Source organism: Brassica rapa, chromosome A09 (genome assembly GCF_000309985.2).
Source record: "Brassica rapa cultivar Chiifu-401-42 chromosome A09, CAAS_Brap_v3.01, whole genome shotgun sequence".
In the NCBI taxonomy this organism is placed as follows: domain Eukaryota; kingdom Viridiplantae; phylum Streptophyta; class Magnoliopsida; order Brassicales; family Brassicaceae; genus Brassica; species Brassica rapa.
Genome location: NC_024803.2, coordinates 40,201,366 through 40,225,622, shown reverse-complemented (window position 1 = coordinate 40,225,622; position 24,257 = coordinate 40,201,366). Strand labels below are relative to the sequence as shown.

Sequence of the window (24,257 nt, the reverse complement as noted above, 5' to 3'; positions counted from 1 at the left end):
ATAAAACGATATTTAAATTTTGAAATTTTCATTTCCAATAAGAAATTGTATAGTTATGAGAAATTGTACTGTTCAAAATTTAAGTGACATATAACTAAAAATAAACAAAAATATAAGTTATAAATTTTCTAGCTAAATTCCAAGTTAATTTCTTATTTTTATTAGGATATTTGTAATCATTAAATATGTATTTTCACATGAATAAATTGAATCCAAAGTTGACCAAAATACTATTGTTTTCTAAAACCCGTTTATGAGAGCATATTACAAATGAAAAATAAAACACAACCAAATATATAAAAAGTTAGAAACTTTGTGAAAACCATCACCCAGAACTTGATATATCATATAAACTAAACCATTACTCTCCAAATGAAGCAAAGCTTCTTTGCCGGAGAAATATTCCACATTGCTACTTACACTCCGGTTAAGAGATCTATCATAGGCGAGAGATTGTTACCATGAAGTAGATCGTGGACCTTTGAGTACATCATACACATGTGACGGGTCTCCTCCACCACCACTGCTTTGTGATGCAATCCTTGAATTTTCCTTCAGCTTAATCTTCTTTAACATATACTGATTCGCTTCTCTGCCTCAACCTTGGTCAACCTCTGTTTCAGATAGTTACTTGTGCATGCCTCCTCAAACTTGTCCATTTTCGTAGTACAATACTCAGAACCTCTCAGCCTCCCGTTATGCTTTGCTAGCTTTAAGCTGTAACATGTCTGCCTCTAGCTCGTCTTATATTGTTTCTTCTTACGACTTTCTGTTTTCAGCACTGGTACTTCTTTGTCTTTTTCTTCGAGCTCTCTATCATGAAGTCTTGAGAGCCAAGTGTAAGTTCCTGAACATCCATATCGTTTCCTCAGACACTGTTTCTCACATGCAACTATTCGCAGCGTCTAACTTGATCTCTTCAGAAACATGGTAAGGAAAAGGTTAGACTAAACAGACAAAGTAATATTCAGATCCGATTCTCTAAACGTGATAACCACGTAGACCGTGCCATTATCTCCACGGCGATCGTTACCCTTGCGGTCGAAAAACACTTTTGTCTATTTCGTTTAAAGTTCTCATATCCTCGTACTTCAAGTCCAGTGTTCCCGTGATGAAATCTCTTACACCTTCCGCTCATCTGAATACAATATGTGTGAAAGGGAAAATATTCAAAAACTCAGAAAGAAGAAAGGATCTCATGTGTAATCACACTCACCAGAGAAATTCAGAGCACCTCCACTATATACAGACTCACCCTTAGCCTTTGGTTCATTCTCTGAAACATAACACTGAAATAAACTATAATTAACAAAAGTTACACCTAAACCCAACAACATAGAGAAAGTGTTAGCAAAGAAGAACTCCCTTAGAACTTGTACTTCTTTCTCTCAAAGTGATATCTGGATAGGCCATTTCCGTTCTGGACGCTCATTGCCAATGGAAGAGCCAAATCCTCTATATATTGTTCTCTTCGTCCCTGCGCATGGACATCTCTTTCTTTTTTCTTTTTTTTTTGGTGTGTTACAGGAGTTTAAAAGCTCTCCTGCTTCACCCTTATGTATCACCATCTTACATTCACACAGGATTTGCAAAACAAAAAATCAAAGACCAAAGCACGGAGGTAGTTATGCAAAAGGGACAAATGATTACTGCCAATTCGTTTAGTGTTGATCGGTTTGACTAAGAGGACAACAGTAGTGTCGACACTTTCTTGAAGTTTCCAGTAGAACTATGTTGCAGCCTGGTCCCACGGTAAAGATTCATAATAGGACCCCTGCAAATGTTCATTTAAGTTGGGTAAATTTCTTTGGTTTCAAAGCTTGACACAATTGAGAAAAAAACTGGGGAAGGATGTGACTAACATATACTGCAAACAACATACTCGTTAGGTTCAAATGAACCAAGATACAGTTTTTATTCTGACTTTATCAGGGACGGGGTGGTCGATGAGAGACTCTCCATTGATTAGCTTCATGTGTCCAACATCTATATCATTAGATTACACAACAGCTAAGTGAATAAGTTGTAGAGTATATAAGAGTATATAAAGTTTACTATAGATGTCCCCTGAGCCCTAAATTGGCTTCAAAATCTTCATATAAGTGGAACCTTAACTTGTCTGTCATTAAACTGTGATCAACAACGATTTTGATGAGGATGTAAGTGGTTCCCGGTTTGAGGTGAGGCCCATATAGTGTTGTCTCACAGTTGGTATCTTTGAGCACGATTTGATGAGCTGAACCCCTGCATCACTGTCTGACGATCATAAAGGATTTGAATTAATGTTTTGAAATTTTGATATAGAATCTGATGGCAAGTAAGATTTAGAAATCAAACCTCGTACTTGCTCTTCAATAAGAACCAGTTTTGGCAGTGTTTCTAGCCTCCCAGAAGTGGATTAAACGGGAACTTAGATCCTTCTCCGATAACCCCGAGATGTCGCCAGAAAAATAGGGAAAAGGAGAATTGCTGCTGGATTTTTCCGATCTCATCGTCATTTCCTGATGTGGTTGCATGGAGCTTGAATACAGAGAAGGGATTTATATAATGTGAGAAACAGAGGGAGTTGAACGAATTCAATCACATTGAAAGAATAAAGGAGATAGTTTAATGAGTAGTAGTGGTGGAGGCGAATTAGCTACATGGAAGGAAGAGTTACATACATCTGATTTTCAGGTTTGAAACTACGAAGGTGAAGCTGAGGAGACACGTGAAGCTGAAGGATGAGTTCTTGCTGTCTGAGGAAGAGATGGGCTTGCTTTAAAGTGGTCCAATTCCTGTTATTATTAGGCCATGTTTTTTTCTCAGTAAAAAAGCCTTAACTACAGAGAATTAGAACACGAAACAGGATCAAAAGACCTTAACTTTTCAATCAATCCACCAAACCGCAAAGGAGACTCGTCAAGGGAAAAACACATCTAGTTTCTTCACCATTCCTCATCTCAACACCCACCGACTCGAAGGTATCGTCGGAGGAGGTTCGGAATCAGGTTCAGGATGGCCTTGTGGATTCATCATCGGAAGAGAGACATAGAGAGAGAGACAGAGAGGAAGAGATAGAGACAAAGATATGTTTGAGCAAAAAAAAAAAGAGATGAAGAGACCGTAGGAGGCGTTGAAGAATGAAAACTTGAAGAAAAAAGAAACGGCTGGGAATTGAGAAAGATGACGTTGACCCACTATTTTATCTGTGATGTGGCAAAATCAAACCTTTTCATTGGCTAATTTTAATTGTCGACGTGGAGAGTCTCTCTGTTGCTCGTATTCGCCTTTTAGTATAGGTTAGATTATTATTATTATTACTAGGGTCTTTTCCCGGGCTACGCCCGGGTAAATTTCTTCTTATAATTTTTAATTAATTTTAGTTTGATGATGATCTTATTTCTTCTTATAATTTTTAATTAATTTCTTCTTATAATTTTAAATTAATTTTAGCTTGATGATGATCTTATTAATTGTTTATATTGTTTGGATGGCATAATATTATAGCTTTACTTGCTTGTAAAACGGATGAGTAACACTCAAGTTTTCTAACTCGTACTCCATGCAATAAATCTCATTTTTGGGTTGTTATTTTGTCCTAATATTTTTTTTTAAAAAAAATGGGAGGTTAATGATCAAATATCATTAATTTCATATTATTCCACTTCATTCTCTAATTATACTACGCTTTTTAATTGATTGTATTTGTTTATTTTTGTTTTTAGTTTGCTCTGTGAGATTCTGTTTGGGTGGTGATTTGGTTCCGTTGAGAGCATTTAGTAATGTGGTTCTAATGATATGGCTAATCAACAAAAGATAGACAAAAGATAGGATGATTAGTTGGCAGCGGTTAAGTAGCTGATGCATTACTCCATTGTTTTGGTATCGTCTTGATTAGTAACTTTTTTTTAGTCTCTAAGTTTGCACATATTTTGTCTGTGGTGATGATATTTAGATATAGCCTTAAGTGTCACATTAGATGTTTTTTTTTTGTCAATTATACATATATTTTGTTAACTATGACTGATTTTTGTGAATAATTTGTTTCTATTTTTATTAGAAATTCTTCCATCATTCTTTTTTAATCTAAGCTAAAGTTTGGTACTTAAAAAAAAGAGAAACCATTCATAAGATTTATTCTTCTTTATTTTGATTGGCCTTGGTTTGATGAGACTTGGAAAAAATAATTAAGTAAATAAATTATTATGTATTTTATTAAATCATCATTTGTGGACAATAATTAATGTCAACATTTTGATTGGATTGAAAATAACTTATAGTATAGATGCTTTGATTAAGTGACATAAATGAAGGCGTTACATAGACATCAGCCGGAATCGGTGAGTTGTGAAGAATTACGGCGTTTGATTTCCCACATTCAATAAAGAAAAAAAAGACTTTCAATAATGCAAAAATGGAATAAATTCCTAGTCTCAACTGGGCTTGGTCAGATTAAAACAAAAGCCCAAAAACTAAACGAAAATCATCTTCTATGATCCAAACGTGTGGTGGTGATGTGGAGAGATGAAGCAATCTGATTGGCCTGAATTTTAAGTCCTACGTGGACATGCTAAATCGTGAGTATATTTGGCTTTTAGTATAGTATAGTTTTTTGTTCAGATATTGCTTTCCATATTGTCACTGTGTGCTCTTAAGACTTTTTGAACATAAGCTCTTTGATTTGTGCATGTTAATATGAGGGGCAGATATGTGCTTAGGCTCTAATTTCTTGATTGTTGGTCAAATCTACTTCGATGGTAGCAGCATCCTCAGACCATTATCATTTGGTTGTACCTCCTGAAACTAATTAAATAGTTAATGTAAAAGCAGTAAATAACTGAAATAGTAGTCAAAAGCCCTTTAAAAAAAATATAAATCAATGAAGTAGTAGTTTATTAGAATACTATGTGTGTTTTTCCAACTAACCATTTTGTGAGTAATTTTTTAAGTTTTAATATACATTTAAAAATATTTAATTTATTGTCTATTGAAAGTAATATTAAATTTTATTTTATTTTTGTTATTTGTTAGTCTTGTTAGAAAACACATGCTTTTCTAATTAATAAGAAGATTTTCCTATTTAATTAATGCGATTATATTTTGTTTTTCAATTTTTATTCTATATTTATTAAATAAATAAAATTATTCAGAACTATATTTAAAATTCAATACATAAATCATAAATTATTTTTCCTTCTTATACATTTTTTGAATCCATTAATACTTTTTCGTATACATTTTTTTGACTGATTTTTTCGTATACATTTTGCAAACCTATTGTTTTTGAAAGGTTAAATGATGTAATTTAAGGTCCAATTGGTGACAATTTAAGTGAAAAAAAAATCTAAAGGAACTATAAGAAAAAAACTGAAGGAATAATTGTTCCTTGTATGATTTGATATGGAATATATTTGTGCCATAGTTCTTTATAGAAAAGGAACGATGGGGAATTAGTAAGCCTTATAAGTAATAAATTTTCTTTGCAAATGGTAAAATAATCTGGGAATGAACTGGAACGTAGTATTCCTTTCTTCAACTATAGTCAACCAGTTGGACTCTAGTTTTCCAAGATTACAAACTTCTACTTTTAATTTTCTTTAGTGGGATGAACAATACTCTGAATACATGTTTTAACCTAAATGCAAGAGAAACATTATTATGCAAATTCCGGTTTTCTATTATATATGAATAATACAACAAAGTAACTATAATAAAGAAAATTATATAGCATTAAATAATACCGATTTAAATTTTGTATGCTGGTTCAAAATAATTTCTTATACTTATTTGAAATTTTTTAGTTTAAGGCAAGGCTTAAATCCATAAATGAAGAAAAAGAAAGATTGAAGCCTCTTATAATCATCCAACCACTGTTTATACAGAGAGAAATTTACAAAGAATCTAAGTTTTCGTCCTAACATCAGCTTAGCATATATCGAAACAATTGTTTTGATACTAATTAAAACCACATTAGTTAGTCTTCTACATATATGTATGTGTACACAGTACACATTCTCTCGGGCCATCCACTGCTACAATATTACATATATCTACACTGCTACACATAAACACACGTTGAATCTAGTTTGATAAAGAAGCCTCCGTTTTTGCACGCGCCCTGAAGCTTTTCTACTGTGTTTCCCGCACTTACCTCTACTGCTTCTTTCTTGTGGATCCGAAACGGGTTGTGACTTCTGACCTGGTAAGCCGATTGGCTTTGTCTCATCCATATCTGATTGAGTTATGGTTTTATTGTAATATATAATAGCTGCATCGAGGGTGAAGAGATGGACAGTTAGCCCATAAAGCATTTTGACAGCAGCTAAAAGAGAAGAACAATACCACAGTTCATTTTTCAAGCACTCTGTCTTAATCATGTCTTCTACCACAACTGCTGCCTGAACTAACTGAGACAAATATGATAGGCATACACACTTAGATTAGATAGAGAGGAGTAAAAAGAAAAAGAATTAAACCTCAAAAATGCTTTGTGAAGAGTTAACAGTTTTGTAGGCCTTTTTACAAAAAAAAGAAAGAAGATTTAACAGTTCCCTACCAAAAGATTGACACTTCCATTACAGAAAATACCAACAGACAAACAAAACATGGGAAGTAGGGACATTGGATCTTCACTGTAAAATGGCCCATCAATTGCTCAAGACTTTGTAGTCGACTTGCGCCTGTGTCCAATTCAAGAGCAATTATGCGTTGATCATTGCAAGTAAACATTTTGCTACCTCTCAATGATCTGAACTTGTCGATCTGCTTATTACCAAAAGAAAACCTCAGTCAAATTTTGGCGATCGAAAAATACCCAGACAAAATGGAAAATTCAAACCAACACTACCGTACGACAGCGAGGATTGACTATGGCAGCGATGATGAACTATTATTTCCAGCAAAATTATAAATATCATCGAAGTATCTCTCCATCGTAGCTGTGTGGCTCTTCATCACACAGACAAAACACATTTATACTATTGAGCTTCAAGTGGTTACTTTCGAGGCTTTGATGAAGTTACGCACAGAAGCTGTTGAGTTGGGTAACCCCATACCAACCCCAATTAAAGTTCCACCTTTGGCGATGTTCTTTGCCTCCCAAAAATGGATCAATCGGAATCGAAGCTGTGACTCAGAAAGTCCCGGCGAGATGTCGTTGAAGTACATGGCGACGGGAGATTTACCGGTGGCTAGCTGAGACTTCGTGGTGGATTTCATTGCCATGGATATCGTTTCTGCAGAGTAATTTTTTCGATTTAGGATGGATCTAAGTTTAGAAAGAGAGCTTTATATAGGAGAAGTATGAAGGGGAGATGGAACAAAACATTGAAGAATGGCTTTAACATAGTCATTGATGATAAGGTAACGGTGAAAAAAAAATTAGGGATTGGAGAAGATGAAGTGAAATCGTCGGGAGAGACTTCCAAAACTTGAAGACGAAGAAGTAAGAGCTGGGTGGGCCAATCATTTTTTTAGAGAGAGCCCCTACAGAAGCCCACCTTAACTGCTAGAAAGAGCCCTAACGTACAATCATAAACCAAAAAAAGTACATGACGTGGCAAAAGGAAATGTTCTGATTGGACTATTTTCCTGTCCGACGTGGACACTCTAAAAAGCCTCCCTCAAGCCCTTTTAATATAGTATAGATTGTCTAAACTATTTAAATATATATATTTTTAGATACAATTTTTTGTTTCCAAAACATAGATCATTTTAAAATGGATTGAGTAATTCTTTTGATATGTTAAAAGAATTTAGTTAAGATGATGATGGTTATTAGTCTATCTAGTATCTACCATCCGCCTTTCCAATCCGACGGCTGTGATACATGTTTAGAGTCAATATAACGGTGGAAAAATGAAAAGATCAGAAGAAATAGTTAACATGTGCTGTTGTGTGTGAAGACGAACCAAACCAAAAGAGAAATGGCAGCCGCAGCAGCTCTCCCCGCCCAACCCAACCCAACCGCCTTATTAGCACAGCCTCCGTTGTTCTTCTCCATCTTCCCACCAAGCTCAAGTCCCCTTTCTTTCCCACTCGGCAGCTGTGGAGGCGGCGATGCACCGCGGCGCCTAGAGCCACTAAGATATATATAAATTGGTTTTTGTTTTAGTAACATTTAGTGGCTGGTTTAGTTTGGTAATGGATACTTGTCTCGCGATCAACCACTCTGTGTCTCGCTCTCGCATAGATAAAGTATTCCCATATTATATCTCTCTCATTCTGATTCGATCTAAAGATTAACATATTTTCCATCAAAAACCAAACTTGAATGTCCATTCATGTGAACCAATAATTCTTCTTACAACAAACCAAGCTTTTGATATCAACAAGAAAAGAAAAATGATAAAAGAAATGTAGTTACACAATGCAGAGTAGACACGAGTAGGAGCCAAGTAGGAGGGTCAGTTCAAACCGTATGATCCGACAATGTTGCTTACAGTTTGAGCAAATGTTCTAGAGGTTATCTTCTTGCCAGGGACATGGAATGGGTTTGAGACTGCATCTACATAGGCAGCATGAAACTTCCTGAAGAACTGTAGAAAGCAGAGGAGAATGAAACTATTGTTAGTAAATTGGTGGTAAGAATATGAGCGACAGAGAAAGAGTATGAGCTTATTAAGTAGTATCTGGAGCAGGTTGAAAAGCTGGCTCTTACATTTCTGACATCGGTGTCTCTGACATCCAAATCAGTTGTGACCAGTATAAATTTCACTTTGGTATTAGTCAAGTAACCATACCTGAGAAGGACCCAACGAAATATAAGTATCAACAGACAGAGAATGAGACAGGGCTTAGTGCTTACACTTTGTAGTTGAGTGTAGGATAGAGTAGGCCAAGAAAAGCCTCGTTCAACGTCGTTTTGGGATTGTTCACTGTAATAAACAAATTGAAGACACGTTTAAAAAGACAAAAAAAAAAAACCAAGCAAAGCAATGCGATGCAGACATAAAAAAAACAAAAGGGAAACATGGAAGTGAAGTAAGAAAGGACCTCGCTCTTCGATGACGTCGAGGGAGCAATGAACGACGTGGTGGAGCTTGAGGGCATCATCAGCATCCGTGAAGCTCTGTATGTAAAGCGGATTGTTCTGTTTTATGGATCCAAAATTCAGAAATCAGAATGTTAAAGTCGCATCAAATCAGAAATCGGAATGTAAAGTCAGCTGCTTTTTTACCTGGTGGCCGACGACGGAGACGCAGACGATCATCTTTCTTTCTTCCTCCCTTTGCAGATCTTGAGATCCCGAAATGGTTAGAAATCCACCTTTTTATGGGCCGGGCTGTATAACGTTTGGGCCTTTTCAAAATAAACATTATAATTTTCAACTAATCCCAGCCAGGGAAGGTTTCCGTTTACTGGCATCAACCGTTCATCTCTCTCATTAAATGTCAATATTTTGGTAATCAAGGATTTAAACTTATAGAATAGTTTTCGCGCCTTTGAAAGTGCAAAATTATTCTTTTGTTGACAAATTTATTAACATGTATGTTTATTCACTAATATATTTAGGCATGAATCTTCAGTTTTCGGTTTACTTTCAGATTGTTTATGTTTTTCGGTTCAGTTGTCGTTTTTGGTTTTCGTTTCAAAAAAATATGAAATTTTTGGTTATTTACGAATTTGGATTTAGTTATTTTTGTTTGGTTTAAATAGTAATGTTAAAAAACCAATAAAAAATATTGAGTTCAATTCGAGTACATAGACCTGAATAAGAATATGAATTTTTCGATCTTATTTTGACTTAGGTAACTATGTTTTAAATTTACGAACTTATATAAGCAATATTTGGTTTTCTTGATGTTTTGTCGGGCTCAGCAAAAGGGTTAATAAAATTTGTATGATAGTGTTATTATCTTGCTCGGACGCTTCAAGTTAAACTTTGATCTTTCTGGATTTGTCTTTTTGTTCTTCATCCTATAAATAAATAAAAATCAGTCAAGTAATGAAAAACCAACTCACTATATGTTATATATGTCATTAGCAAGAAACATGTAGTAATCATATATCTTGATTCTTATGTTTAAAAATAAAAAAAAAAGGAGAAAAAATTCTTATGTTTGCTTAACTGGCATGAGATCAACATTTATAAAAAAAAATAGAACAATTTTCTCAAATAGCTATTTTAAAGTTTTTATCACAAAAAGAGTCCTAAAAATGATCAAAATAGCCTCTTTTTATTTTAAAAATTTTAATATTTATTTTTAAAAAATTTAAAACTCTATCACCAAAACTCCACTCCTTAACTCTAAACTATAAGTCTAAATTAGTTAACACTAGGGTAAAAATACATATTTTGATCATTTTAATCATTTTAATCCTTTAATAAAACTTATTTTAGTCATTTTCTTTATCGAAAACTATTTTTCTAACAAAAACTTAAAAAGAAATATCCTAACAAAGTTTTCCTTATGTAAAATCCTTCTAACCGGAGCCATTGCGGTATACTCGCTAACTGAAATTTTAGAAACTGTAATGCAAAAGATTAGAGTGTTTTCGGGTACACAAGCACCAATGAATATGATAAATTTGCTTAGTAAAATTGGATTATCTTGATAATTTATTTATTGATATTATGGTTTGGTGTGTTCACGTAGACACAAAATTTTTATGGTACTTTGTGTTATGTTTGGTGTGCTCCTCTTCTTAGTTTTCTTATGATAATAATCAGTCTTTAACTTTTGTGATTTTTTTGAGACACCATTCTTGTTATCAATGTGAATTTGGTTTCTTCGTCATTATTGAATCAAACGGTTATTTTATCAAATAAGAAACTATCAAAATATAATGAATTACAGATCATGTGAGTTTAGGTTATTCACCATTATTGAGTTTGGTTTGGTGTGTTCACGTGAGTTTAGTTGCAATATGTGTATATTTTTCTTATTACGCAGATTTCAAAAATCTCATGAGAATAGATGATATTTTCAAAGTCTAGTTTTATTATGAGTAAAAACGTAAAGAATTCACCTCCCAATAACAATAGAATTCAATAGATTGATAAAATCCGTAATAACTAAACTTTATAAATAAGAAAGGATTTGAATGGAATTTAAAAATCTTTAAACCAATAAAAATGGATTTTGATAAAGACTTTTTAAATCTATTAACCAATAACAATGGATTCTCAAAGTTTTATAATTTCTTTAGAATTCTTAAACCAATAACCCCCTAAATAGACCTAATGGTTAGAAAATAAAACAGATAAAAGTCTTGTGAAGACGTGAGAGTGAAACTTGACCGTCAAGAAGAAAGCGAGATGTGTGGTTGAGTCACTTTTGTTTGATTAGTCAGCTGTATGATTAAGAATAAAACAGGTTAGTTTAGAATCAAGTAGAAAGTTGGGAAAAAGTGTCATAGCAGCGGAATGTATCCATTGTGATTATCAATAAAATGAAGGCTAACCCTGAGTGATATATTCTAAACAATTTTAGTATTTTCACACATATTAAAAAAACACATTAAACTATTATAATAAATATATTGTTTTTTTTTTTATAATTTTCAGTTTTCAATAACTTTTAACTAATAGTAATTCAATAAAATCAATTAATTTTTAAAAAATTTACAATTTTTTCATAGAAAACACAAAAATATATATTTTTGTAAAACAAACTTTTTTCTATAAAATCTATTATTAAGGAACGAACGGAGTATTAAAATAATATTACTCCATTTTAACTTCACAAAAAGCCATACGTAGATATATTCTTGTTTCACCTACCCACACATTTAAAACGTAGAGTTCACAGTATAAAATAAAAACAATTCAAAGAACATTTTAAATTAGCACCGATCAGTCTTTGAAAAACTATATTTAAGTGCTTATTTGTTTCATTTTCCGTATTGTAACCTATTTTCTTAACTAAATTTATATGGTTATATGTTAAGTATTGTATTAAATTTGATCATTTTATAATGCCTTAAATATATGTATACATTAACTTATACTTAGAAAATAGTGTTTCTTTATTGGTTCACTACTTTATTTTTAGACATTTGTGCAATATTGTTAAACGTGAAATGCACTGAACCCTAAATCAACTGAAAGTAAATTACAAACATTTCACCATTTACAAATATATATCTATCTATCTATCTATATTAATAAATCAGAGTTTTCTCTCACCTCCTTGCGCCACATCATCATAGAGGGTGGGGCTTTTCGTGACACGTGTCGCCTAACCAGGCAACCGCGTTTTTTTTTTTTCTGTTCCGTCTGACTTTTATGTGTTATAGATAGCTGGGCTTTAATTTAATTAAATTGGTTTGGCCCGTTAGAGACCCAAAATGCTTAGGGTTGGTCTCGTCATCGACTTCTTCTTCAAGAAGCAACCTGGCCGATGTAATTCACGAAACGATCCGAACTTTGTAATGCCTCCCGACCCATAAATCCAGATAGAAAGCAGAAGCCCCATGCCTTTTCAGATCACACCGTCAAGACGCCTCTTCAACGTTTCTGATTTTTACCATTAATCCTCTCATTTATTGATCATTTCTCTTCAGTCTTCGCAAATCTCATAAAAGCTTGCCTTTCCACAATCCTATTTGGAAACATCTTCCCCTTCCATGATTGGAAGGGCTTTGTCTTCACGATTTCATTTGTAAAGCCATAGTTTTGGATCTACAGGTATTGATTTTTGTTTTCCATTCTACCGCTGCTACTCTGACCAATGTGGATGTTCCATCTCTATCTCTATATATTTGTCACTTTATGATGATGATTTGATAATGGTTTCTCTTGCTGGTTTACATGCACCGAAGAAAGAAAAAGTCCCCCTACCATCGTATGTGTTTGTTTTTTCTAGCTTTGAAAAAATCTAATTCAGTGGGATTGGATATATAGTTATAATCTTTATTATCAGTTACTGTTTTTCTTCGGCAGGTTTGAAGATCAATTATCAGATATTAGTAATGTTTTGTAGCCTAACGTTTTCAACTTTTCCCTCACGAAGCTTATATGGTGTGCTTAGTTTAAAAAAAAAAACACTGGCTTGGTATTAACTCGATGGGTTTCAGTAACATATTATTATCTTTGCATCATTCTAGCTTCTGACTAAATGATATTACTTTCAATTCGTTGGCACACAGATGTTGTAGTAGGAAATTAATAAGCGTTTGGTCTCAATTCATGCGTTTTCATTCAAAAGAGTACCATGATTAGCTACTCCGTTGTGTCGTGGGCGTGTACGGCATGGCCAAACGGCTTAAATATCTCATGGTAAAGACATTGCTACTCTTTATCTGTTTAGATGTGACATGGTAGCGAATTGGGTGGAGCAGGAAGCTCAAGTGGCAGGGTGTCATTCTACGTCTTCAGCAGACACGTATCTAGGGAGGAAGAGGAAGCGAGAGAACGAAGGGAAATGGGGTCTAGACCTGCTAAGCAAGAAACTTCAAGGAATGGGTATGATTTGGACCTGATTAGGTTTATAGAGTCGCAACTGCAGTATGAAATCTTTAAGTGTTTGAGATACTAAATACGTAGAACAAACATGAGTTTTGTTTTGTACTGAAAGAAGAGTTGTTTGTTTGTTAGTTTCCTTTACTTTTCGGTTTGCTATGTTGACCGACTTTCGTTTGGTTCATTATTTGTCTTATGTAACTTTTTGTTTTAAACTTGATGAGTATCTTATGTCATGTGTTCCACTTAATGAATTTACGAATAAAAAGTTACATATAAATAATAAAATCTTCCAATAAATGAAAATTTCTACTTTAAATTAACATATATTTTGTGTGCTCCCTGGAAAACCACTAAAATGTTATAAACATTTTAAACAAACCTAAAAATAAATAAAAATATGCGTCTTATATAATAAAATTCAGCGTTGAAGCAAGAATGTCATTATAACATATTCACCACTTAGATCATAGCATCTGAACACCTAAGTGTTACAAAAGGCTTGGCTTAATAAATCTATAAATTGCTTAACAACATAACCATGAACTAACAATCCTTAAATAGATATCGGCCATGTCCGTTTCAGTAACACTGCAGTTACGACCACTGACTGATATTTTTCGCAGTATTGGTTGCTCAGTGAACAAAAGAAAAATATATCAAAACCTAAAGAAATCGGCAAACTCATGTGTCGTCAAACTTAACCACAATCTTTTATTTTCTTTCTCTGTTTTCTACATCTTTTTGTGAAAGAAAAGTAGTGATTTCTGTCAAAAAGATTCCTCTTCCACTGTGTCGCCAACAATTAACAAGCAATTCCCAGAACAAATGACCATTTTATATAACCAAAAAAACAATATCCCATGCGTTACTTAATATAAAAAACATGAAAGAAAATCAAAGGGAAAATCGAAGCACATATATCAAACAAGCATAGATGAGGGAATCAAATGCAATGACAATACTCATGCTGAGTAGTTCTATGCGGATTCTTAGTAACAGAGAGAGGTGTCGAGGATATATAAATGTTTGATTCCCTCTCTCTGTCACATACATATTCGCATAGAACTAATCAGCATGAGTATTGTCATTGCATTTGATTCCCTCTCTATGTTCTATGCGGATTCTTAATTCATTTACATACATATTCATATTAATTATAAAAACAAAATATATAAATGTTTTCCCTCATTTTCTAACATCTTTGACATAGCCATAGTATGTGATAATTGTCACTAATTTAAGAGGATGAAGCAATTTATTATCTTCTTTCAAACAAGATAATATAAAAACGAAAACATTTACATTTTTCCTTCTCGAACATAAACTTTATTTTTTGTATAGATTTCAACTTAAATTAACTTTGTTATGACTATAAGCTTTTAACTCTACTATTATTGAACATAATCTCTTTACCAAAGCATAAATTAAATTTTAAATTTATTTCAGAATAATACATACGAACCCGGCGCATAGCGCCGGCAAACCACTAGTATATATAGAAGTATAGTTTTCTTTTAAATCCTCTGACGACATATATTAGCAATCATATTTACAATTTATATCCAATTTAAAATGAATTCACTTATATAAACATCAAACAATCACATATAACCTTGTCACAACCATAAATTATAATGAAACAAGAAAATAATGTAAACCAAATAAACGTATATAATTCATGTAAAACGTGAGTAACTATCTAATTTTTTTTAATAAAAACAAATAAAAGGAAAGGTTGCCAGAATTGACAAAGTCAGTGTGAGTTGGGTTGTCATGGTCGGGTTATTAAATACCAAGACCAAACCACGTCATTTCTTCCTTCTCTATACTATTAAGAGTAGACTAGTTAGACACCCTGTCTTGTCTGACTGGTGGATATCAAGCGGCTGTTCATAACAATCGGAGGATGGATTTCTTTATTTCAAACAGAGAGAAGTATGGCAACAGAACAGGTTAGTTTTTTTTTTCTTCTAACCGGATTAGATTATATGAGTGGCAACCAAGACTAAAGTGGTGTATGTCTATCTGACTAAAGTGGTGTATGTTATCTGTCTTCAGGATTGTTCGGCCACAAAAGTGCTAGCAAGAGCAATCCTTCGAGTCCGCCTCATCCCACTGAGGGTCGATCATCTCCGCCGGTGTCTTATTACGGCATAAAAAGATCGGAATCAGAGTATGCATTCCCAATCTCTGATAACCATACTACTCACTGGAAACAACAACAACAACAAGCCTCTGAACGCGTCCCCAATTCCCACCACCGACCTCCTGTCTACAGATATAGCACGGTAGTGTGTACTATCGACTCCCTTTGCGATTACAGTTTTCTATCACTTTTCATGGTTTTGATTCTTAGTTTTGTACTCCAGCCCAAGCGTCCTAGAGAGAATGGCAAAGAAAGAACAGAGGCCATTTTTTATGAACCCGATGCGGACGTGACCCCAAGGAGCGAAGCTTCCTTGAGCCCCTTTCGATCTGCCAGAACCCGCACGGTACTCACTCATTTCTGCTTCATCCATAGCATAGATGAGGAACAATTTGAACAAAATGTTTGTTGGTTGTTTGGCCTATAACTGCAGCCTGATCGCCGTAGGAGGTCTACCGACTTCAGCAGAGAGCTGCACGAGAGAATGCATGAGACAGAGGCCAATGTGAGCCCCTTTCATCCCTCCAGAAGCCGCTCTCCAGCTCCCAACAACACGGTACTGATACTGAATCTTGTGTGTGTTTATTACATTCTTGTCATTTAAAACCAAATAAATGAAAAAAAAAACATATGTTCTCTTTGTATTAGCAGAAAGAATTTCGAGGGAGAGACTACAGTAGAGAAAGGTATGAGGCAGAGGGCCATCTAACTTCGCAGAGGAGCGCTCCTTCGAGCCCATTTCATCCATCCCGAAGCCCGCCGCACACAAGGGCAACGGTGGGTGCACCAAACTCTCTTTACGCCTTTGTTAACCAAACTCATTCTCAGATTTTTTGCTCTTCTTAATTAGTTGCAGCCTGAGAGATACAACAGGGGTAAAGATCATTACGAGGCAGATGCAGATGTCACACCGCGTAGCAGCCCTCCCATGAGTCCTTTTCACGGGGCCACCAGCCGCTATCCACCACCACCATTTTACTCATCCAGCGACGACGACGAAGACAACCATTCCACCACCTACCTCTTTCCAGAGATTTCAACTGGACATCGTTCCAGAGGAGTCTCTGGGAGTAGCACGGTGCGTTTTTTTTACTACATCTATTTAATACCAAAGTAATAAAAATATGCTTTATTATTTTGAACAAATAAACAAGAACCGGTTCACTACAAGTAATAAAAATATCCTTAAAAGTAATAAAAATATGCTTAAAAGCCAAATAATGATGTGCAGCCGGTTCACTACAAGTACCAGATGGCCACGGCCGAAACCTACGAGCAAGACAGGCAGTTCGAGCCGCCAGAGCTGCCCGACGAGTCTGAGAGCTTCACGATGCATGAGATCACCAAAATGCGCGGGCTCGAGAGCTACGAGGAAGAGACACAGTCGGATGCCTACGTCTCGGTCGCTAACTACAAGGTGCGGCATTGCGTGTCCGCCACGCTCCAGGCTATCATGGACAAACACGGAGACATAGCCGCCTCGTCGAAGCTGCAATCCACGTCAACAAGGTCGTTTTACCTAGAGTCCCTGGCCGCGGCCGTGACGGAGCTGAAGTCGACGGCGCTGAGAGATCTGTCGAAGACGCGCGTGGCCGAGATCGCGGCGGTGGTGAAGGACATGGACTCGGTCAGAATCGACGTGTCGTGGCTGAAAACGGCCGTGGAGGAGCTGGCGGAGGCGGTGGAGTGCTTCGGGGGGTACGAGGCGGCGAAGATGGAGAAAGAGGAGTGCAGTAGGGGTGTGAAGGAGGGGAAGGTGGAGATGGAGGAGCTGAGAGATGAGCTGAAGAGGAGAGAGAAGGAGATGAAGGAGTGTAGGGAGAGGGTGACGGCGATGGCTGGTAGGCTAGGGCAGATAGAGATGAAGGATTCGTGGGTGACGAAGAAGCTGGAGCTGTTCCAGAGCAAGGTCCATAAATTTGACGGTGAAGCTGTCCTCGTGGAGGTCTAGATCATATTATAATTCGAATATTCAAATTCAAAACCGTATATGTTTTAGATCATGTTCAACAAACGGTAGACTTATGTTGCATTCTACTCTGTTATATCGTACTAGTGCTTCTTAGTAAAATAAATAAATAAAGGTGTATATGATTGTTTGATTGAGTTGAGTAAAATTAAGAAAGGAAAAAATGGTTCACCTTTAATCACTCTATTTTCAAAGAGAAGAAACCATGATCCTGAACAATGTTCAAAAAGAGAAGTTAGTAAGTTCACCAACCAAATCAAACCAACATAATACTCCAAAGTTAGAAAAAAAAAACTTGGGATAAACAAAAAACAGAGGATCATAAGTTAGTAACACTAGCGATTACAGATTTCATCAATAAGAGTGGACCTGTCACTGAAAAAGCTTTTCTTGGTATCTGAGGAAACAATTTTGGATCTTGTCCAAAACGGGCCGACAAGCCGACTTCTACATCATTTTGGTCGTAAGTGTAAGTGGCATCCAAAATTGGCAGAGTTGAGACTGAGAGACAAGCCGCTACTGCTGAGTTTTCCAAAGCTTGTTTTCCTCTGATAGTAGCAAACAAAGTGACTTAAACCATCTCTAATGGTTCACTTTATTTTTCATTAGAGTAACTCTATAATAGAATTGTGATATATTTCAACGGTACTCTATTTTAAAGTAAAAAATATAGTAAAAAATAAAATACCATTCGAAATATTTTTATTCTAAACTCTATTTTAAAATAAAAAATAGACTGAAGTTGAAGATACTCTTAGCAATATTTATACACTGCCCTAACATATGAGCAAATTCATAGAAGACTGTGAGTGCCCCTCAGTCATTCTGATTTACCATCTATGAAAACAAAATATTGACATCAAGACTTAAATGGGATAGATTTTCACCTCATGACAATGTATTCTTGAAACTGGTACGAAACGAAATCTTAACATTAATATAAAAATAACCGCATTAGGCAAATATAATACTGAGAAATAATATACAAAGAGAAAAACAAGTGGTGCTTACGTAATTAGAAACTTTGTTATATCTTTGGTCATATTTTGGGAAATTTGTTAGAAAACACAAACCAATGTTCTGAAGTTTCTTTTGCTTGGTATGAGACTAGCGGTCTCTTCATATTATTGTAGTCTCTTCTGTTTTGCATGAGAGCAGTTAATGTAGTTTTTTAAGTGGGGGTTGAATTCCAGATATTATTTAAACAAAAACACGTTTTCATAGTCAGCGGACATTGCAAGACGAAATTTCTCCAACTTTTTGCCAAACTGAATCCAATACCAATATTAGTATATAATATACCAACCTCGAGAAATAACTACTTTGCTTTTTCCTTTGTTATAACAGAAGACTAATGGTTATATGAATTCTAAACAGATCGACTTTATACGATTAGATGTTATATAAATTTTATACAGAACGCATTGAGTTTCTCGAGTCGTCCCTGACCTTCGACGACGTATTGTACTTTGACAAAAAATAAATATAATTATTAAAAGAAATGGCGAATTGACCAAGTCTGGATTAAGCTTAAAACTGTTAATAATGTTTTAGCCGCGGTCAAAGTCAGCGAAGATGTGTTAGAGGCTATATAAATACACACCAGCTTGCTTGCTTCATTCTCTCTCTAAAGATAACTTAAAAATTAAAATCATTTCATTTCTTCTTCAACTGGCATCTTCAATCTTTCACAAGGTATCCTATTCCCATCCATCTCTCTCTTGACTTGACCCCTCTTTCTATACATACTACAAACGTTTGCATGCACATTTATTTGCAGATTAATCTGGTAGTAGGATTTTCACCAAAACCTTTTAAATTAACTTCGTTGTTGGAAAAAAATAATAATAGGATGGTGATATTTTGAAATTGATCAACATAACAGTCGATCTGATTAGTGTTATCTCATGTTTGACTCAAATATGTGTGCTAATTAAACCAACTCATGAAAGATGGACTGTTGGCAATCCTGTCTTTGTAGAAACATAATTAAGAGGAAGAAGAAAAACATCAATCATCTTCTGTAATTTGCACCATATCAAAAGCGTTGACTCCGTTCTTTGCATGATACGTGGGTCTCTCTTGTTTATATGGATCTGACAAGTTCTTTTTTTTTTTTTACTTTTTTGGTTATTGTATGACAGGATCCTTTTTTAACTTAAAGAGATCTTCCAGAGTTGTTGTGAGATGGAATTGGTGTCTGGGAAAGTAATTCAAGGTTGCTCCAACGCAGGCAATCCTTTCCATGAGTGTACTGCTATTTGTTTAGATAAATTAAACTCCGTGGATCATGTCTACAAGAAGGAGAAGAAGCTTTTTGGTATGCAAAACTGTTTTTTCTTTCTTTCTTTCTGTATTCTGTTTATTGACTGGGTCAAAGTTGCCATCAAGACTTTCTGATGAGACTTTGTTTTATTTTTGTCAAGGGTTTGGTAAGAGAACTCCAAGTAGGGACACTCCTCCAGGCAGCCCGGCTCGTGGAAGCAGATCGCCTCTGCCCAGCTTTTTCGCCGCCAAAAAGAAGGTTGAGTCAAACAGTCCATCTTCCACTGATCACACCAATAATAACTTCTTCAGCCGCCTTTCCCCGCTACATGGACTCCCATCCCAACTCAAGAACGAGACTGCAACCAGTGTGGACTCGCTCCCCATGTCTCCTACTCTGGCTGGATATTTAGGAGGAGACTATTTTGCAAGAAAGGTAAGGGCCATTCTTTTTATCAGAAAAAAAAGCTAAGCACTCTCTTTGAGACTCTCACTCATATATGTAAGTTTGTTTTCGACTGATCAGCGTGGTGGTGAGGATGATGATATGTACTCTCCAAGGCCTTTTGGAATTCGTCCTAAGACGCCTGAACACCCTCTTAGGACGCCTCAGCATAGGCCCCGTACACCCCAACGCGTCTCTGATACTAGGCCGTGGGCGCACCAAGAGGATCCAATTTCCCTAGAAACTAGGCCAAAGACGCCCATACATGAGTCTTCTGCAATAGGACGGAGGCCCCAAACACCAGAAACTAGGAAGCAGACTGCACAACATAGGGGGAGGTCGACTGAGTTCATGGCAAGATCCCCCGGGCCAAGGTCCAAGACCCCAGAGCCTCAACCTACCTACTTTGAACCATCCTCAAGGACACCGAAAATGCGGTCCAAGACTCCAGAGCCCAGTACTAGGGTACCACAAACTCAGCCCATATCCCACAGATCTCTTGACAGTGCTGAAACTAGGCCTAGGACGCTGGAACACCAGACCAGGACCGTAGAAACAAGGCCAAGAACACATGAAAGTAGGCCGAAGACTGCAGTCCATAGAGGAAGATCACCTCATCACAGAGAGACGATCTCACAAAATCAACAAAGTTCCTTTGAGATGGGTCAAAGATCACCTCAGCCCCACATTTATCTTGGGAGCAAAGATGACTCGGAGAACGATGATGAATCAGTTCTACTCTATCCAGAACTTATATTGTCACCTCAAGAAAGGCCACCCGTTACGGTACTGCTCTCTATCCTCTACCTTCACATTTTCATTTCTTTTTAATACCAGAAGGTTCGGAGCCGGAGCCGATAATCATATATTCATATTTTTGCTAATTCTTACCTCAGCCTAGTCGCAAGGGATATGAAACTCCTACCAAACAAGAAGAACGTTTCGAACAACTTGATGAGCCCGCAAGCTCAGATGACGATAAATTTTCATTTGTGGATGATGATGATCACGACGATAAGCAAGACAAGGAGCCTCCAGAGCTCCCAGATGAATCACAGAGATTCAGTCTCTCAGAAATCTCCCGCATGAAAGGAATAATAACAATAAAGAAAAGTGACGAGATCCAGTCCATTGTATCTGACTCTATTGTTTCTGTGGGAGACTACAGAGTCCGAGCGAGCGTCTCGGCCACTCTTTACCAAATCCTCGACAAGCACGGCGACATTGCATCCGGTTCTAAACTGCATTCGCTTGCCACGCGATCCTACTACCTCGAGATGCTTGCCTCCGTTGTTTTCGAACTCCAGACGACGCCCTTGAGGCATCTCAAGGAGTCCCGCGTGGTGGAAATGCTAGCGATTGTTAGAGACGTTGAGTCGGTGAAAATCAAGGCGGGTTGGCTCACGCCCGTCCTGGAGGAAATAGTCGAGGCGGTGAAGCACTACGACCAGCACGAGAGGAGCAGAGTGGAGAGAGAGGTGTGGGAAGGGGAAGTGTTGCTTGTGAGACAAGAAATGGAGAGAGAGGGGAAGGAGCTGAAGGAGAAGGAGAAGAAACTGAAGGAGTGGAGAGAGAGAACGACGGAGATGGCTGGGAAGTTGGGTAGTCTTGATATGAGACGAGCGCGTCTTGACAAGAGCTTGGCGCTTTTGAGTTCCAAGGTGGACAAGTTTCAGGGTAAATATGTTCTCTTGTGACCAAACAGTTACTTCTTGTTCATTTGGCGTTGCGTATGCATCCGATTATTCTTTTGTTCATCACGTGTGAGTGACAAGACAAAGCCTAGCTAGCCGCAAAATAAGCATTTGTGATTATCTGTTTTTGGCTTTTCGTTAGAGTGTAATTATGTATATGTGATTATCTGTTTTCTACACGTCCTGTTCTACGTATATTTATCTCTTTTCAACAGCTTATGAGATAAATGAAACGCAGAAAAACTAATAAAACCATAATGCCTTAATTAAACGAAAAAATATGTTCGTGGAATGATTCCTTTAATAAATTATTAGATTTATTGATTTGATTAGATAATTAATTATAAACTAGATTTTGACCCGCGCTTAGAAAGCGCGGGTTTTTTTCCGGCAAAAATAAAAGTTTAAATTGATTATTATTTTGTGTTCATATAATTTTTTTAAGATTAAAGTCACCATGATTTATATTGATGTGATCAAGCATCTGCGTTTTTGAAATTTGGTTGAAATGTTTTTAAAAATGATGTTTGTTTGTCTAATAATATAGGAATTATGAAGTGTAAATATATATGTTTATATTGGAAAGATTGTTGCACACAACTATATATATATTAACTATCAAAATTTAAAAATATAAAAGCAAATATATAAAAGAGATTTAATTTGTAGTTATTATAAAGCTATATTTTTTTTCTATATATAGTCAATATGTAAATTATTGTTGAAAATTAAAATCTAAGTTTTTAATTGCAGGTTTATTAATATGAGTGTAAAATGGGTTTTAATATAAACTATAACATTGTCATATATACATGGTATGTTTTTTTTTATTTCACATGTCCTATTAGAAACATACCATATATAGGTATGTTTATTTATACTGCTGGTACGTACGATTTTATATATACCTTTTATCAAAACATGCGATATTATAAGGACTAAAAGCCTGTTAACTAACATTGAGTAATATATAGTAATAAAAGAAATAATAGGTAGACCAATATACTATTAGTTAAATAAAAGGGTCCAGTAAACTTGTTTAAGTAGATTTCTCAAAACTGCTTTCCTTTTAATAGAATAGACTGGATTTTGATCTGTGCAACCGCACAGTTGTTTGTTTTCACTTTTTTATACATAAATTATTGTTTTAGAACATAAGTGGTATATATTTTTAATGTTAATCATATACTTAAATATTTATATAACTATTTCAAATACAATAATTTTATAATTTACATGTTATAATTAATTAATTGTTTAAACCTTATGTATTTGCCATTTCTTATTATATATTTATCTTATTGTATTTGCATTTAGTTATTAAGCAAATTAATATATTCATGAGAAAATATATTTAAAAAATATTTTGTATTTAATTTAGGCTAAATTCTGACCCGTATTTCAAAACTGGATTTCTTTTTACCAATATTTTTATGCTTATTCATTTTAGATAATTTATTATTGTATATATAAAAGTGTAAGATATGTTAATTTTTAGACATGTATTATATAGTTTGTTAATTTTAAACCGTTCTATCATCATATTATATTTTAAATAAATAGTTTATATTTATGAAAATAAAATTTATAAATTTATCAATTGAATATAATTTTATCATATTAATTTTAGTATAATAATTATATTTTAACATGATCATGACTATAAAAGTAGATAAAATATGATATAATTTATTTATTTTCATTTCTAAACGATAACTTAAAATACATTAAGTTATTGTTTATATATTTTTACATAGATTTATTAGAATTTTTAAAATATAATATATAAATATATATTATATTTAAAATGAAAATATATTTAAAGATTTTATATTATTAACTTTAAAGAAATACATGTTAATTTTTATACATGTATTATATAGTTTGATAATGTTAACTCATCTTACCAACATATTAGATTTTATTTTTGAACGTAAATATTTTATAATTACGAAAATAAAATATATAAATATATAAATTTAATACAATTTTATTATATTTAGCTCAATATAATAATTTTATTTAGCTTAATATAATAATTTTAATTTAATATGATTGATTATGATTATATAATAAATAAAATATTATAATTTTTTTCATTTTTCATTTTATATAACTGAATATATTAATGTATAATAATATTTTAAACTAATTTCGAAATTAGTAAAAATGTTTAAATATAATTTCGAAAATGAAGATCTTGTAAAAATCTTTTCAAACAGATTTGTTAGACTTTTAAAATAAATATATTTATATTTAAAATGAAAAGATATCAAAAGATATTATGATTAAAATATTTTAAAAACTATTTATTATTAGTCTGGATTAAAATGTAGTATGAATTTCTA

The 24,257-nt window shown here is 34.6% G+C and overlaps 3 protein-coding genes across 7 annotated transcripts; 2 read left to right on the top strand and 1 right to left on the bottom strand.

The window, feature by feature from the left end:
* Positions 1-8,218: 8,218 nt before the first annotated feature.
* LOC103842571 (trafficking protein particle complex subunit 2-like protein) lies at positions 8,219-9,311 on the bottom strand. The gene is made up of 5 exons (XM_009119210.3): positions 9,161-9,311; positions 8,977-9,073; positions 8,789-8,858; positions 8,642-8,723; positions 8,219-8,519 (listed from the first exon to the last, which is right to left on the bottom strand). The coding sequence occupies exons 1-5, from the start codon at positions 9,191-9,193 to the stop codon at positions 8,388-8,390; spliced, it is 414 nt and encodes a 137-aa protein (XP_009117458.1). The 5' UTR covers positions 9,194-9,311; the 3' UTR covers positions 8,219-8,387.
* A 5,742-nt stretch (positions 9,312-15,053) lies between these two features.
* Positions 15,054-17,642, top strand: LOC103842568. Of its 4 annotated transcripts, none has more exons than XM_009119206.3 (7): positions 15,054-15,342; positions 15,449-15,678; positions 15,760-15,882; positions 15,970-16,092; positions 16,185-16,313; positions 16,387-16,614; positions 16,768-17,642. In XM_009119206.3, exons 1-7 carry the CDS (start codon positions 15,297-15,299, stop codon positions 17,485-17,487), a joined length of 1,599 nt encoding a protein of 532 aa, XP_009117454.1. In that variant the 5' UTR covers positions 15,054-15,296; the 3' UTR covers positions 17,488-17,642. The 4 variants fall into 4 exon arrangements, with proteins under 4 accessions (XP_009117454.1, XP_009117456.1, XP_018510546.1 ...); XM_009119208.3 differs by having other exon boundaries at positions 15,062-15,342; positions 16,188-16,313; XM_018655030.2 differs by having other exon boundaries at positions 15,063-15,342; positions 16,393-16,614.
* A 233-nt stretch (positions 17,643-17,875) lies between these two features.
* Positions 17,876-22,116, top strand: LOC103842566 (mediator of DNA damage checkpoint protein 1). Of its 2 annotated transcripts, XM_009119203.3 has the most exons (5): positions 17,876-19,200; positions 19,650-19,825; positions 19,932-20,206; positions 20,297-21,001; positions 21,112-22,116. In XM_009119203.3, exons 2-5 carry the CDS (start codon positions 19,693-19,695, stop codon positions 21,910-21,912), a joined length of 1,914 nt encoding a protein of 637 aa, XP_009117451.1. In that variant the 5' UTR covers positions 17,876-19,200; positions 19,650-19,692; the 3' UTR covers positions 21,913-22,116. The 2 variants fall into 2 exon arrangements, with proteins under 2 accessions (XP_009117451.1, XP_033135822.1); XM_033279931.1 differs by having other exon boundaries at positions 19,650-20,206.
* The last annotated feature ends 2,141 nt before the right edge of the window (positions 22,117-24,257 follow it).

Excerpts from the sequence above, each read along its gene's own strand:
- LOC103842566 (XM_033279931.1), top strand. The coding sequence starts at position 19,796 with ATGTCTACAAGAAGGAGAAGAAGCTTTTTGGTATGCAAAACTGTTTTT. Across the intron at positions 20,207-20,296 it reads GAGACTATTTTGCAAGAAAG|CGTGGTGGTGAGGATGATGA; the intron begins GTAAGGGCCATT and ends TCGACTGATCAG. Across the intron at positions 21,002-21,111 it reads AAGAAAGGCCACCCGTTACG|CCTAGTCGCAAGGGATATGA; the intron begins GTACTGCTCTCT and ends TTCTTACCTCAG.
- LOC103842568 (XM_009119206.3), top strand. The coding sequence starts at position 15,297 with ATGGATTTCTTTATTTCAAACAGAGAGAAGTATGGCAACAGAACAG. Across the intron at positions 15,883-15,969 it reads GATCTGCCAGAACCCGCACG|CCTGATCGCCGTAGGAGGTC; the intron begins GTACTCACTCAT and ends CTATAACTGCAG. Across the intron at positions 16,093-16,184 it reads CTCCAGCTCCCAACAACACG|CAGAAAGAATTTCGAGGGAG; the intron begins GTACTGATACTG and ends TCTTTGTATTAG.
- LOC103842571 (XM_009119210.3), bottom strand. The coding sequence starts at position 9,193 with ATGATCGTCTGCGTCTCCGTCGTCGGCCACCAG. Across the intron at positions 9,074-9,160 it reads TCTCCGTCGTCGGCCACCAG|AACAATCCGCTTTACATACA; the intron begins GTAAAAAAGCAG and ends TCCATAAAACAG. Across the intron at positions 8,859-8,976 it reads CGACGTCATCGAAGAGCGAG|TGAACAATCCCAAAACGACG; the intron begins GTCCTTTCTTAC and ends TGTTTATTACAG.